Here is a 14,654-nt window from a genome sequence, read left to right on the forward strand (position 1 = left end):
CAGTTATCCCCCCTCCCCCTCAGTGTCATCCACAGATATCCCCCCTCAGTGTCATCCACAGATATACCCCCCTCAGTGTCATCCACAGATACCCCCCCTCAGTGTCATCAACAGATATCCCCCCCTCAGTTTCGTACACAGATATCCCCCCAGTGTCGTCCACAGATATCCCCCCCTCAGTGTCATCCACAGATATCCCCCCCTCAGTGTCATCCACAGATTTCCCCCCCACCCAGAGCCGCTTCCTAGCTAATTTATTCACTGCACTTGCCTCTGTGAAATTGAAGAGAAGCGCCGTAATCTCGTACAGACGCACTGGCAGAGGCCAGGAAGACGGTGCATGCGCACTTCGATGCCTCTGCCAGTGCGCCTGTGCGAGATTACGGCGCTTCTCTTCAATTTCACAGAGGCAAGTGCAATGAGCAGGACCGTGGTACGGTTAGGCGGATGCCAAAATATGCAGTGGGTCCGGATATGGGTATAATAGTCTATGTTTTTTGTTTGTGACGCCAATTGCAGCGTGCGCAGGGTACAATCTCAGGGCCCTTTAAGGTGTTGCAACTCACGTACCAGGTTAGAATGCCAGAGTCGGGTAATGTCTCTGTGTAGTAGTAGGTATAGTGTCAACGGTGTCTCCTACCTTGGTACGGTTGGACTCCTGGATCCTGGCTCACTTGCAATAAATGAGTGTTGCTAGTAGCAGTAATTGAGGAACTTGGTAGCAATGAATGAGATCCAGACTTGGAATATAAGTCAACTTGTCTTTACTGGAGGCAGCATTAATCCACATGAGATACAGCAATAGGCTTGGGTCCCAGCAGGTATTGGCAATGTATGGCAGGGATCAATATCTCTTCTGCTTCTATCATATGCCTGTAGAATATGGCAGGAATCTATATCTTCTGCTGTGTATGGGACTGACTAGCTGAAAAGGAATTTGGCTTCTCCTGGTCTCTGGATGTTACTCACAGTTATGCTCACAGGGAATGGTTTGTCCTTGAGTTCTGGAGATGGCTGCTTGCTTGTCAACCAGCTGAGGCTGAAGGCTCAGACTGGGGATGAAGATCTTTGGTCTCAGCTGAGACACGATCCTGGGTTGGGATCCCTAGAACTGGGAGCTCCTACCAGCACAGCCTTCCCCTAGTCGGGGTGGCTGGCACACTAACTCTAACTTCCTTTCCTCCCCATGAGGCAGGACATGGGCCAGCCCACTCTGCTCAAAGAGGGGGGAGCTAAACTGGAATGTACTATTCCAGTCTAGATATGCTAAACTGAACTAAGGCCCTGCTAAACACATTGCTGCCACCTGCTGGTGTGCATGGAAATTACAGCAAAGTACATTCAAACAAGGCTTTCAATGCACATTTGTGAGGAATATTAAATAAAATCACATTAGATGACAAGGCACATGTTACCAACAAATAGTAGCGGGGAGAAAGAGTTTAGTAACATAACTCTGGGATGTTACACAAGTGCAGTGAATAAATTAGCTGGGAGGCGGCGCTGGGCGGGGAGATTGCAGGCACAGGCAGCATCGCTTTGCTGCCTGTGCCGTTCGCAGCGCGCCCTGCGCTGATAAAGTCCGGTCACTGCGCGGGCCGCATGACACGGCTTCGCGGGCCGCATTTGGCCCGTGGGCCGTAGGTTGGGCATCACTGATTACACCAAAAGTGGAGTAAAGGTGTTGCAAGTCTTGACACACGGCTTATGTGTGGCAAAACTCATGGCACTTTTCCAAAGTGGCGAAAAAAGGGGGGGTGAGGCGGGCAGGCCCAGCCAGTGGCGTACATAAAGAAGTAAGGGCCCCATAGCAAGGGCTTAATTTGCTAAAAGTTGTCCCTTTAGAGGGTAGAGTCCTGACCAAGTTTTCATCTCCAGTAGAAGAGGAGATGATCCAACTAAGGCTGGGCCCCCTTTTGCCCTGGGCCCCATAGCAGTCGCATGGTCTGCCACTATGGTAGTTACGCCCCTGGGCCCACCTCATTTATCATTCCACTCCGGTTTTTGGGGTGATAAATGGCTTAAATAACACCGGCAAGAGGGCTGGCATAGAGTTAAGTCTGTAGTTCGGCCTGCCGTATAAAGCGCCAAACTTATGTAAAGGCCTCTGACAGCGCAGAGTGACTCAATATTTGGCATACAAAAACTGAAATGGTAAACTGCTCAACTGTATGACAGAAGTAAAGGCTACTATGTGTGTACAACATGGAGCACTGCTGGAAAGGGAGAAAATATATGACAGAAGTAAAGGTGTGTGTGTAAAATATAACAAAATATGGAACGCTTCACGAATTTGCGTGTCATCCTTGCGCAGGGGCCATGCTAATCTTCTCTGTATCGTTCCAATTTTAGTATATGTGCTGCCGAAGCGAGCACAAACCTGAAGGTGGCGCACTACCTATATATAGTCCCTCACAGTGTATAATTTTATATTAGGGCGAGTCAAAACTTTTTTGTTCCTCCCTTTTTACAATTTGGGTGCGCTCCCACAAAGTATACCAGGATGACTGTCTGCAGTTAAACGCCTCGTCTATCTTTACCACGAATGTAACGAACCGCTTCGCCCCACAATGCGTTACGGCTAACTCTATATATTAGCATAGCACCGCCCACTATCCCATACTGCTTAGCACATTCACTTTCACGGTCACCGTGCAATGGCTGAGTCCACAGGAAGCGGAAGAGAGACCGGAAGTTGGCGATAATCAGAGACTGTGCGACCCTGTAAGCTCCAAGGGGTCCCCCCCAGTACAAACATAGGGGCAGCAACGGGGACCCCTCCCCGAACAAGACACAGGTAGGCGCGGGGATGCGCGGCCACCGGCCTGGTCCAAAGACAGAGGCCGGCAGGGGCTAGTGTGCTGTGAACGCTGCACTGCGCATGACATGTAACCTAAGCACAATATAGGATTACCTGTGTCCAGTACCTGCAATGTGTGTCCTTCTGCTGAAATATGTGTATTTTCTCTTCATCTTCTAAGGAGCCTTCAAGATGTCTGAGAATCAAGGGAATATTCCTGTTAATAACACCAATGGAAACCGGGTTCGGACCCCAAATCTTAACCAGAACCCCCTCATCAATGTGCGGGATCGCCTCTTCCACGCGCTCTTCTTTAAGATGGCAGTCACCTATGCCCGTCTCTTCCCACCCTCGTTCCGCAGAATTTTTGAGTTCTTTGTCCTTCTTAAGGTATGTATACTATGGCTGCTTGATGACAGTTGTGATAGCCGAATGTTTTTGGACGTTTTCTGAAATCGACGTAAATGGCGGGATGTGATCAGTAGTGGACATCATTGCTGGTCCTCTGGGAACCTGCAGCTGTGTGTACCTATGGCGTCCTTGTGCCACGTGTTGTCTGTACGGTGCTGTACGCGAGCATTGCTGTGGTCGATGTAAAGTCCTCGGCGTTCGCCATAGGTGTCCCCAGGATCTGCTGCATGGGACCCAATTGCTGTGCAGGCTGCATACGAAATGCGCAGGTGATGTCAGCTCTTCATTTCCATTGGTAAAAGCACTCGCGCGGTTTTCCATTCTTGCTTTACCGTTTTTTTTTACTCCCAGCTATGAATTTTTTTTGTGTTCGTTCTCATAGCTATGTGAGGGCTTTTTTTTTTTTTTCCCCCTGACAAATTGTCCTTTCTAATGGCACCCATTTATATGGCAAATAATGTAACGGGAAGCTGGAAAAAAAATCCAAGTGGGGTGGAATTGGGAAAAAAATATATAATTCCATCGCAGTTTTATAGGTTTGGATTTACAGCGTTCCCTATGTGGCAAAACCAACTTGTTCCCTTCATTCTCCAGGTCAGTACGATTACGGCAATACCACATTTATATATAGGATTATAAAAAAAATATATATTATACGTCCTTTTTTTTTTTTTTTTTTTTTAACAACTTTTCATTGCCACGTCCTGACCCCCATAACCTTATTATATTAATGTCCACAGAGCTGTATGTGGCAGGGCAGTCTGTTCTTACTTATACCTTTTGGGGTGTGTATGACTTCTTGATAAGGCTACTTTCACACTAGCCTTTTTCCTGAATCCGGCAGGGTTACCCAAAACGGATCCGTCCTGAACTCCATTGAAAGTCGGATCCGTTTTCTATTGTGGCAGAGAATCCCAGGACAGAAAGCAAACAGCATGCTGCGGTTTGCTCTCCGGTATGAGAACAGAATGCATTTTGGAGCATTTCGTTCTGTTCAGTTATGTTTTGTCCCCGTTGACAATGAATGGGAACAAAACGGAAGTTTTTTTTTTTTTATGCTATTGAGACCCTATGACGGATCTCAATACCAGAAAATAACGTTAGTGTGAAAGTAGCCTAATTATGTTACCATGAGGTGAACACATGGTAACATAATATAGTTTATAAAGGGAGGAAAAAATGGCTAACCGGCCACTTACCGTAGATTTTTATTTTATCCTGTTATGGTGTTCACCGTACCAGAAAAATTCATTTATATATTAATAGTAAGGTGTTTTGGGACATGCAATTCCCATGTTTTTGTTTTTTTTTTATGCTGAAAGGGGGTGATTTACATTTTTATATATATTTTTTATATATTTAAACTTTTTTTTGGCCTCTTTTTCATCCCCCCCTATGTGCTATGACTAAAAGACACCGCCTATCCACAGGATGGGGGATAACTAACTGCTCTGCTCCTCTGTCCTGATGGAGCTGACATGTGTCCTGTCACTCCATGGACTGCCGGAAATGGCAGAGTCCTCTCCAGCAGTCACACAGAAAATGAATGGAGTGGCAGCACACATGCATGACCTGCCGATCCATCATGACTAGAGGATGGGACCCCTGTTTTCAGGCCTGACTGCTGGGACCCCCACTGATCATTTAGGTGTCCCCTATCCTGTGGACAGGGGATGAGGTTTAATCATGACAACCCCCTTTAAGGTATGGAATAATATAAATCAACTTTATTGGCAAAAAAACAGAAGATCCCTGCCTTCTTTGGAGCTATTGGGGCACATGGATGTCATAAACAATGGTCCACTAACAAGTGCCCCCCTATATTACTGGAAAGATCCTAGACAAGATGTCATCCCCCCCTCTGTTCCTAGTGCAGACAATGGAGTAGTGGCTGCTTCCTCGGACACTGGAGAGGAGCTCCATGGAGATCTGCATGCGTCACCTGCCAGTTGTGGCCTGCATTGCTAAGTAATCGCTGAATCCATGGTCATTAGGGAGACGGAAGGATTCCCCAGTGGATGATTACTGGGTGAAATTCTGTCTTTCACTGTAGTATCTCTTTATGGTAGCCCGGACAACCCCTTTACTGTTCAGTTGGATTAGGGTCTACCCTTTAAATCTTTGATGTTTATTCTGGTGCTGTTTTTTTGGTATGATTTTTTTTTTTTTTTTTTTTTTTTTTTTTTGTGTGGTATTGAGTATACCAATACTTTTTTATGGTGTCGAAAGCTAATCAAAATTTTGGTATCGAAACAACCCTACGCCAATCTGGTCGGCGTAGCGTTGTCACGATACCAAAATTTTGATTCCGTTTCAATTTGGCAACTAAAAATTTAATTTGGCTCCTAAATTTTTCAGTTCAGGAGCCAATGGCTACTAGGCATATTATTTTTTTTCTGTCCGGAGCACTGCAATATAAAAATCACACCTGATAACCAGATAAAAAGGGGAGAAGTTGACTCAATCTTTGCATTGTCTCTGTGTGTGCCACATTAAGCACTGAGAACAGAAAGAGGAGAAGAGAACTGTCTGAGGACTTGAGAACCCAAATTGTGGTAAAACATCAGCAATCTCAAGGTTACAAGTCCATCTCCAGAGATCTTGATTTTTCCATTGTCCACGGTGAGCAACATAATCAAGAAATTTACAACCCATGGCCGTAGCTAATCTGCCTGGACATGCACAGAAGAGACAAATGGATGAAAGGTTGCAACGCAGGGTAGTCCGAATGGTGGATAAGCATCCCCAATCAAGTTCCCAAGAAATTCAAGCTGTCCTGCAGTGCATCAGTGTCGGTCCGAACTACCGTCAACATTTGAATGAAATGAAACACTATGGCAGGAGACCCAGGAGGAGCCCACTGCTGACACAGGCATAAAAAAACTAGACTGGAGTTTGCCAAAAGGTACGTGAGTAAGCCAAAATCCTTCTGGGAACAGATGAGACCAAGAGAGAGCTTTTTGGTAAAGCACATCATTCTACTGTTTACCGAAAACTGAATGAGGCCTACAAAGAAAAGAGCACAGTACCTACAGTCAAATATGGTGGAGGTTCAAAGGTGTTTTGGGGTTGTTTTGCTGCCTCTGGCATTGGGTGCCTTGACCAGGTGCAAGGCATTATGAAATCTGAAGATTACCAAATGATTTTGGGTCACAGTGTCAGAAAGCCTGGTTTGCGTCCTAGGTAATGGGTCTTCCAGCAGAACAATGACCCCAAACATACCAAGGCGCTGGAGAGTTCTGAAGTGGCCAGCAATGAGTCTGGATGTACAGGTAAAACTCCAAAAATTTGAATATTGTGCAGAAGTCCATTTATTTCAGTAATGCAGCTTAAAATGAGAATATTGTGAAAAGGTTCAATATTCTAGGCACAAAGTGTCACACTCTAGTCAGCTAATTAATCCATATCCCCTGAGCAAAGGGGACCTCAAAATTGTGACTTTGGGGTTTCATAAACTGTAAGCCATAATCATCCAAATTATAACAAATAAAGGCTTGAAATAGACTCATTACATGCAAAGCGAGATATCTCATATATTAGTTATGTTACGTCTCATATGGTACTTTCACACTAGCGTTATTCTTTTCCGGCATAGAGTTCCGTCCTAGGGGCTCAAATCCGGAAAAGAACTGATCAGTTTTATCCTAATGCATTCTGAATGGAGAGCAATCTGTTCAGGATGCATCAGGATGTCTTCAGTTCAGTCTTTTTGACTTTTCAGGACAGAGATAATACAGCAGCATGCTGCGGTTTTATCTCCGTCCAAAACTCCAGTAACACTTGCCGGCATTTTTTCCCATTGACATGCATTAATGCCGGATCTGGCCCCGAGTGTTCCTGCAAAACGGATCCAGCATTGCAATGCCTGATCCGTTTTTCCGGATGACACCAGAGAGACAGATCCGGCATTTCAATGCATTTGTCATACGGATCAGGATCCTGATCCGCCTGACAAATGCCATCAGTTTGCGTCCGTATTGCCGGATCTGGCGGGCAGTTCCGGCGACGGAACTGCCTGCTGGAATCCTCTGCCGCAAGTGTGAAAATACCCTAAGTTGCATTACTGAAATAAATAAACTTTGCACAATATTCAAATTTTTCCAGTTTCTCCTGTAAATCCCATTGAACACTTGTGGAGAAGTCTTATAAGTTGCTGTTGGGAGAAGGCACCCCTCAAACATGAGACCTGGAGCAGTTTGTATAAGAAGAGTGGTCCAAGATTCCAGTTAAGAGGTGTAAGAAGCTTTGTTGGTTATAGGAAGCACACGATTTCAGTTATTTCTTCCAAACGGTGTGCAAGCAAATATTAAGTTGAGGGTGCCAGTAAATTTGTCTGGCCCATTTTTGGAATTTTGCATGAAATGATATAATTTTTGGCGCTTTTTTTTCCTTTTTTTTTTTTTTTTTTTTTTTTTTTTTTTTTTTTTGTGGTGTTCCAATACACATAGGAAAAAAATGCGTGTATAACAAAACAAGTGCAATAATGATCTGGGAGAAAAACTTCATTTTCTGGAAAAATTTCAGTGGTGCCAACACTTTTGGCCATGACTGTATAATAATAAAATGACATGGAAAAATATAAAAGTTATCCTAAAAAGGAGGATATATAATTAATTATTCATGCCAATAGAACTGGTAGCACCCAGTTTTATAATAGTGTGATGATTTAACCCAGGTATGCCGAACCTGACACTCTCCAGCTGTTGCAAAACTACAACTCCCAGCATGCCTGGACAGCCTACAGCTATTGGGGCATGATGGGAGTTGAGCATCCCTGATCTTGTGCAAAGATACGCTGTAAAGCAGCGAACTTCACAGCAGATAAATCTGAGTTAGGCCTCGTTCACATTTCCTTTTGTGGATCTGACAGGCTTCACCGCCGGATCCCCACTGATTGCAGTGTGGTCCAGCTGATTTCCGGCAAAAATGACTAGCTTCGGCCAGAATAAAGCTTGCATGCAGCGGTTTATGCCTGCTGCATCTAAAGGCGGAGGTGTGAACGAGGCCTTCCGCACTTCCTTCATATGTTGGATGAATCTTACCTGTTTCAATAGAATGGAGTCCTCTTGAATAATGGGGGGGGGGGATGATCTTCCCTATATAGAACATATTACACGTACACCACGAAATCAGAACGGCAAGTAATCGATTCTCTCGCCACGCTTCACATTACCTAGCCTCAATATCTTACAAAATGAACAGTGCCCACATCTATGGTTATCTTTTGGGGTCGAATTATGTAACAAATTTGGACGATCCTGCTAAAAGCTACTCCTCGCTAGGTTCCTACTTCTCCTTAATATGATATGTGGCTGAACTGTCTTTTCTTTTAGAGCTAGATCTGTCTCTAACTCTTCTATATAGCATTCTTGGTTAGATTTCCTATGGGACAAAAACAAAGGGAGAATTGACCTGCTTCTTTCTATTACCTGTCTCTCCTGTTCAGCCGCTCTAGAAAACGCCCTATAATCAGGGATCCATCATGACCTCTTTTGCATAAACAATCTATTAATTCTTCACAAACATAAGAACTGGCTGTATGGTATAGCATATTTTACATGGGGGGGGGGGGGGGGGCACGAAAACTCTCACTATGCAGTAATGCATTAGCTATAGGTTTTCTGCATCTTCAGGTCATAGCCACATCTGGACCCATTTCTATATGGACATCCAAAAAATCCATGTTCATTTCATCAAAATTATCTGTAAACTGCACGTTCAGATGATTATCATTCATGTATTCTACAAAATCCTTAAACTGAACTACTGATCCCAACCAGAGCAACAGCAGATCGTCTGAATCTTCCGCAATGTTTCATAAACCGAATATAAGGATTAAAGGGTTGTCCAAGATGGGAGGGAATAGGAGCAACCGCACAATGGTCCACTGTGACAAATAACGGATTGTGGTTTTCACAGGGTCCACCATGATCCTGAGAACAAAGGTGTCCCGAGACCCCACTCCGAACAGTGGTTTTGTGTGTATTGGTCCACCCCACTTAAAGGGGGTTTCCAGTATTTTAATATTGCTGACCTATCCTCAAGATAGGTCATTAGTATCAGATCGGCAGTTGTCCGACACCTGTCACGCCCGACAATCAGCTTGTTAAATAGAAGGCGCGCGCCGTGCAGCCTTCCCTTCATTGTTTACCTGCTCGTCGTCGACATTGCAGCGGTGTCGCTGTATGCGCCTTGTCTTCAACCAGCTGATTAGTGGGGGTGCCAGCTGTCAGACCCCTGCCAATCAGATATTGACGACCTATCTTGAGGATAGGTCAGCGATATTAAAATCACAACACCCCTTTAAGGGGTTCTCACAGCCTTTTAGGAAATCGGTCCTATGGAATTAAACGGGTCTATCCATTGTGCAGTGAATGGAGCTGATAACTGCAGCCCAGCTCCTAACTGAATAAATGGGAGCAGTGGTGCAGTTACCAACTTCGACTGCCATGTAATGGGCGGAACTGTGTAGGGGCTCATGCACACGACTGTATGGCCTTGGTGCTTGTATTGCGGACCACAAATGGCGGGTCCACAATACACTGGCACCGTGATCTGCAAGAGACGAGGATAGGACAATCTATCTTTTGCAGAATGGGGGCACTATGAAGCGCTTCAGTGGGGTTTCTGATCCGTTCCTCCGCCCCGCAGAAAATGCAGACATGTCCTTTCTTTTGCTGTATTTTACGGATCGCGGGCCCATTCAAGTTGGTGTGTCCGCATTCACACCCGGAGGATGGGCTATCTGTATTTAAAATCCTGGAACGGCTCTTTAACACACAACATTTGTGATAGCTGCAGCTTGTAAGAGGGTCAGTTCTATCTGTGGCCCTTGACCCTATTTTTTTGTATGGCGCAGCAATGGGACAGGCATATTGGCTCAACTTGCAGCTTGACTTTACTCCTGCACGAGGCACAATGCTTGGCGATTACATACAGATACAAAGCTTTATGGTCACAGATGTTGTTATACGCTTGGCAGTTACCATAGGCAAGAGAACAATCTCTGTGGGGAAACCGCTTAGGACCCTCACTGAGGGCAGCATAGTATCGTTACTGACCCGCTGATTTCAGCTATCCGTCACTTCTGGACTGGTATTCAGTACTTTTAGAGCTCTGACATGCCGAACCACAACATGCAAAATCTCAGCAAGGGAGAAAAATGCGATAAGACTATCTGCTCCCACCTCCAGACTATGACCGTCAGGTTTTGTTCCTGTTGTGCACAGGAACAAACAATGATCTGTCTGCGCCGTCCGGAGCCTGTGTGTGTGCCCTAACGTCACCACTGCTCCCAACACCTCCTAACAGCCTGGATGGTGGGCAGCTCATCAAAATGAGTTCAATACAGCGCCCCCTCTCAGTCTGTCAACTGGAGGCATGTCTAGCAGTCGATGATCTCTGAGGAAGAGGTACACCACCCAAAAGTAACCTCTGAGACTACCTTTACAAGAACAGTGGTAGTCTATGGGGTTATTCACACAACTTTATTTATTTATTTTTTAATGGCAAGTGAATAACTGACATACAAAATAGAAAGTGTTCTATTTTTATGCTTTCACAGACCGACAGCAATTATGAGATTTAATGTCCCTTTTTCACAAAGGCATCAGTGAAAAAGTCTGTTAAAAAATGGGCTGTTTTGCCCTTTTTAAGGCATCTTGCTCACGACCGTGCCTTGTTTTTTTTTTTTGTGGTTCGCAGATACCAGCAAGTGTGCATCCTGCATTTTTCCTTCCACAGGTCCTGCCCTATGTTACAAATGAATGGGCAGGCATAGGACATGTTGTGTGTTTTTGTTTGTGTGCAGGTACCCTACTTCTATAAACCTTTTGAGACTCTATTAACACTACTATCAACATAAGGTCAAGAAACAGCAGGTTTTTAAAATAATTTTTTTCCTTTTGGTGTTTAGGTATCAGAGCAATCAAATGAAAGTGTTTTGTTTAGCCTCTTGGCTATTAGTTTTCCATTGATAAACCTCCACATGGCGCTCCCTGCAGGGCACTTCTGGTGTGACCTCACCTGCGCACGACAAGCCTGACACTTCTCTCATTGTCTTTGCTCCGCAGAGGCTCTATTCCCGCCATGCTTTCCCTTCATCAGCAGCCGGCAATGGCGCGGAATGGCTGCTGCTGTGTGTTCAGCGCACGGGAGAAGGGGGGTGTGATAAGATTGGCCAATGGCACAGCAGCCTGTTGATACAGACAAATCAGCAGCCTCCTCTCTAATAACAAAGCTCTGTACTGTGAAGAGCTTTGTGATTGGATTGCTGTGCTGCCTGTGCCGTTCACGTATTCATACGCATCAGATGTATTGTAGAGAGTAAAACTGCCTGTACCGGCGTCTGACGCTTGTACAGGCGTTATTGCGACCTCTGGTTGTGCTCTTCACATCTTTTGAAGCCCGATTTGAAATAAATGCGGATCAGATGCGGACCAAACATACGGCTGTGCGCACGAGGCCTAATTAACTTTTTTCCCACTATCGTATGAATGTAGCAGGACCCAGTGTCTAGTCGGACCACACCTGTAGTCATTTACATATCTGCCTGAGACACGGCAACAATACCACATTTCTATCTGGGTGCGTTATATTCATGATGAGTCAGCAATAAACGATTGAACTCCAGATTACACTTTGAGTGAAAGATAATGGAGAGAAACCTAATCAGTAGAGTCTAGACCTACGAAGGACAAATTCATGTCGTGTCATAAAGCAATACATATCTAAAAGACAATAAAGCAAAAAAAAAAAAAAGAGGGTGGGGAAGGAATCAACATCTTAGGCCTAGTTCACACTTCAGTGATTTGGTCAGTGCCTTTGAGCCAGAACTAGAAGTGGGTCAAAAACGCAGAACAGGAGCAGATCTTTCCCTTATTCCTTATGTCTGTGGAGGCTCCAATCCTGGTTTCTGTTCACAATTACTGACGGAAATAACTGACCAAATAACTGAAGTGTGAACTAGGGTCAAGAGATGCAGACGGTTGTTCAAGATACCATGTGGTACAGCTTTGCTTCCATTTGCAGTGGATATGTGTAGGAAGTGCTTCACTCTTTTCCTTGCATAAGGAGGGTTCTATCCATTCAATTCTGAAGACAAAAGGTAGTTTCTCTAAAATAAGACCTAATCCAACAGAAGAAGAGATCCAGGTACAGGGCTCCAGGTGGCGACCAAAATGGTCGCCAATGCGACTTAGAATTGCAAAAAGAATTGTAGTCTTGTCACCATTTGCGCCTAGACCCTCCGCTGCTCTGCCCCTTTCACACACGAGTTAAACTGACATGGCACGCACTGCTGTCAGCGGGTGCCATGTTCTCAGCAGCACAGGGGAGAAGGAGGCAGTCCCAACCCCCCTGTACCGCCGCTGCCACCAATGGACTGATAGCAGGGAGGAGGGGAGGGGCTGTGGCCGCTGCGCCCCCAATGAATGTAGTTTATGCCTGAATACAAACGCAGGCTGCGGGTGCCGGCCATATCCCATACCCGGCACCCAGCCTCTATGACTCCGCACTTAATCTGAGGGGTTAAGTGCGGCGGATCGCAGCACGCAGTCAGAGGCAGGGTATGGGATATGGCCGCCACCAGCAGCCTGCTTTTGTATTCAGCAATCCAAGGAATAGCCGGCACCTGGACCCAAGGCGCACCCACATTGGGAGGACACGAGACCACAATATTAGTGAAAGAAATCCCAGCGGATGCTTGTAAGCGAACTTCAAGGTTTTATTATTTCATATTATATCCAATAAATACATGGACGCGTTTCAGCATATCCAGCTTTCATCAGCATCATGCTGATGAAAGCTGGATATGCTGAAACGCGTCCATGTATTTATTGGATATAATAAAACCTTGAAGTTCGCTTACAAGCACCCGCTGTGATTTCTTTCACTGTGTTTGTATTCAGGCATAAATTCTATTCATTGGTGGCCCCCCCCCCCCCCCCCCACCCCAGTATTATAAAGTATAATTATTGGTGGCGCAGTGCGCCCCAACCCCCCCCAGCATTAGAACTATTATAATCATTGGTGGCCGTGGCCACAGGGTCCCCTCCTTATTGGTGGTGCAGTGGCAGCATCTGATCGGAGCCACAGCAGTGTAATCCTGGGGCTCCAATCGGTTACCACGGCAGCCAGGACGCTACTGAAGCCCTGGCTGCCATGGTCACCTCCCTGCTGCTGTGTGAACTATGCACAGGGCAGCAGGGAGAGTGTGAGGTCATATTCACCCTGATAGAGCTCTATTAGGGGGAATAGGACAAGGGATGAAAAAATCCCAGGTTCTAGCCCCTAAGGGGGGAAATTGTTATTAAATAAAAAGTTTAAAAAAAAAAAGTTAAAAAAACAAACCCCAAAATAAAGTTTAAATCGCTCCCTTTCCCAATTTTACATATAAAATATATAAACAATAAATAAATATTCATATCGCCACACCCAAAAAAGTGCAAACTATTAAAATATTTAAAAATAGCTCCTATGCGGTGAACGCCGTAACAGAAAGAAGAAAAAAAAACGTGCAATTTGCCATTTTTTAGTCACCTTGTCCCGACAAAAATTGGGATCGGACTGTTCTATTATGGTCCAGACCAGGCATCCTCCAGCTGTTGTAAAACTACAACTCCCACAATGCCCTGCTGTAGGCTGTTCGGGCATGCTGGGAGTTGTAGTTTTGCAACAGCTGGAGGGCCGCAGTTTGAGGATGCCTGGTCCAGACGTTCCATAAAATGTGGAATGCGCGCAGCTTTTTTGGTGTTTTTATTTTTTTCACGTGGTATCGAATATCACAATACTTTTTTATGGTATCGAATAATATATATATTTTTTTTTATATGTATTTTAAATTTGGCTCCTAAATTTTTCAAGTAAGGAGCCAATGGCTCCTTGATATTGTTTTTAGTCTGGAGCCCTGAGGTATGAAGGATAGTTTACTAGAAGCTGCAGAGAGAAAGAAAAGTAGTTGTTTTTCCTCCAATTTTAGCCTAAGGAAAGTATTTTCTGGCAAGATCCCAATAAGATTCATGACCATAACTCTGGAGGACATTCTAGGAGTAGTTTGTATGAGTGTACAGGACCATAAGCAGTGTCAGAGGCCAGCATGAGGAGAATGACATTTTGGGCAAACTCTCAAAGGCTTGATCAAATAGCTCCAGCCTTATATCCCCTTTGAAAGAAATAAAAAAGTAGGAACATTTCTGCATCTTCTTGATAAATGTGCAGTTACCAGGAACCCCTGTAGCCAGCTATAAAGCTGCAACGCAATGATAAAGCACGGTGGCTCAGTGGTTAGCACTGGTGCCTTGCAGCGCTATGGTTGTGGGCTTAAATCTGACCAAGGACAACATCTGCATGGAGTTTGTATGTTCTCCCCAGGTTTGCGTGGGCTTCCTCCGGGTATTGCGGTTTCCTCCCTCACTCCAAAGACATACTGATAGGGGCCTTACAT

At 45.0% G+C, this 14,654-nt stretch overlaps 1 protein-coding gene and 1 non-coding gene across 3 annotated transcripts in view; one reads left to right on the forward strand and one right to left on the reverse strand.

Annotated features, from left to right (window-relative positions):
- Positions 1-2,269: 2,269 nt before the first annotated feature.
- On the reverse strand, positions 2,270-2,376 carry LOC120992616. The gene has a single exon (XR_005777020.1). It is a non-coding gene; the product is annotated as a U6 spliceosomal RNA (small nuclear RNA).
- Positions 2,377-2,639: 263 nt separating this feature from the next.
- TMEM259 (transmembrane protein 259) overlaps positions 2,640-14,654 on the forward strand; it is a 51,611-nt gene continuing 39,596 nt past the window's right edge. For both annotated transcript variants that reach the window (XM_040417583.1, XM_040417584.1), the window contains exons 1-2: positions 2,640-2,797; positions 2,982-3,190. In XM_040417583.1, the coding sequence (XP_040273517.1) occupies positions 2,993-3,190 (198 nt within the window). In that variant the 5' untranslated portion in view covers positions 2,640-2,797; positions 2,982-2,992. The remainder of the gene's footprint in view (positions 2,798-2,981; positions 3,191-14,654) is intronic.

The sequence above is a fragment of the Bufo bufo genome, chromosome 2 (assembly GCF_905171765.1).
Source record: "Bufo bufo chromosome 2, aBufBuf1.1, whole genome shotgun sequence".
NCBI classification, from domain to species: Eukaryota; Metazoa; Chordata; class Amphibia; order Anura; family Bufonidae; genus Bufo; species Bufo bufo.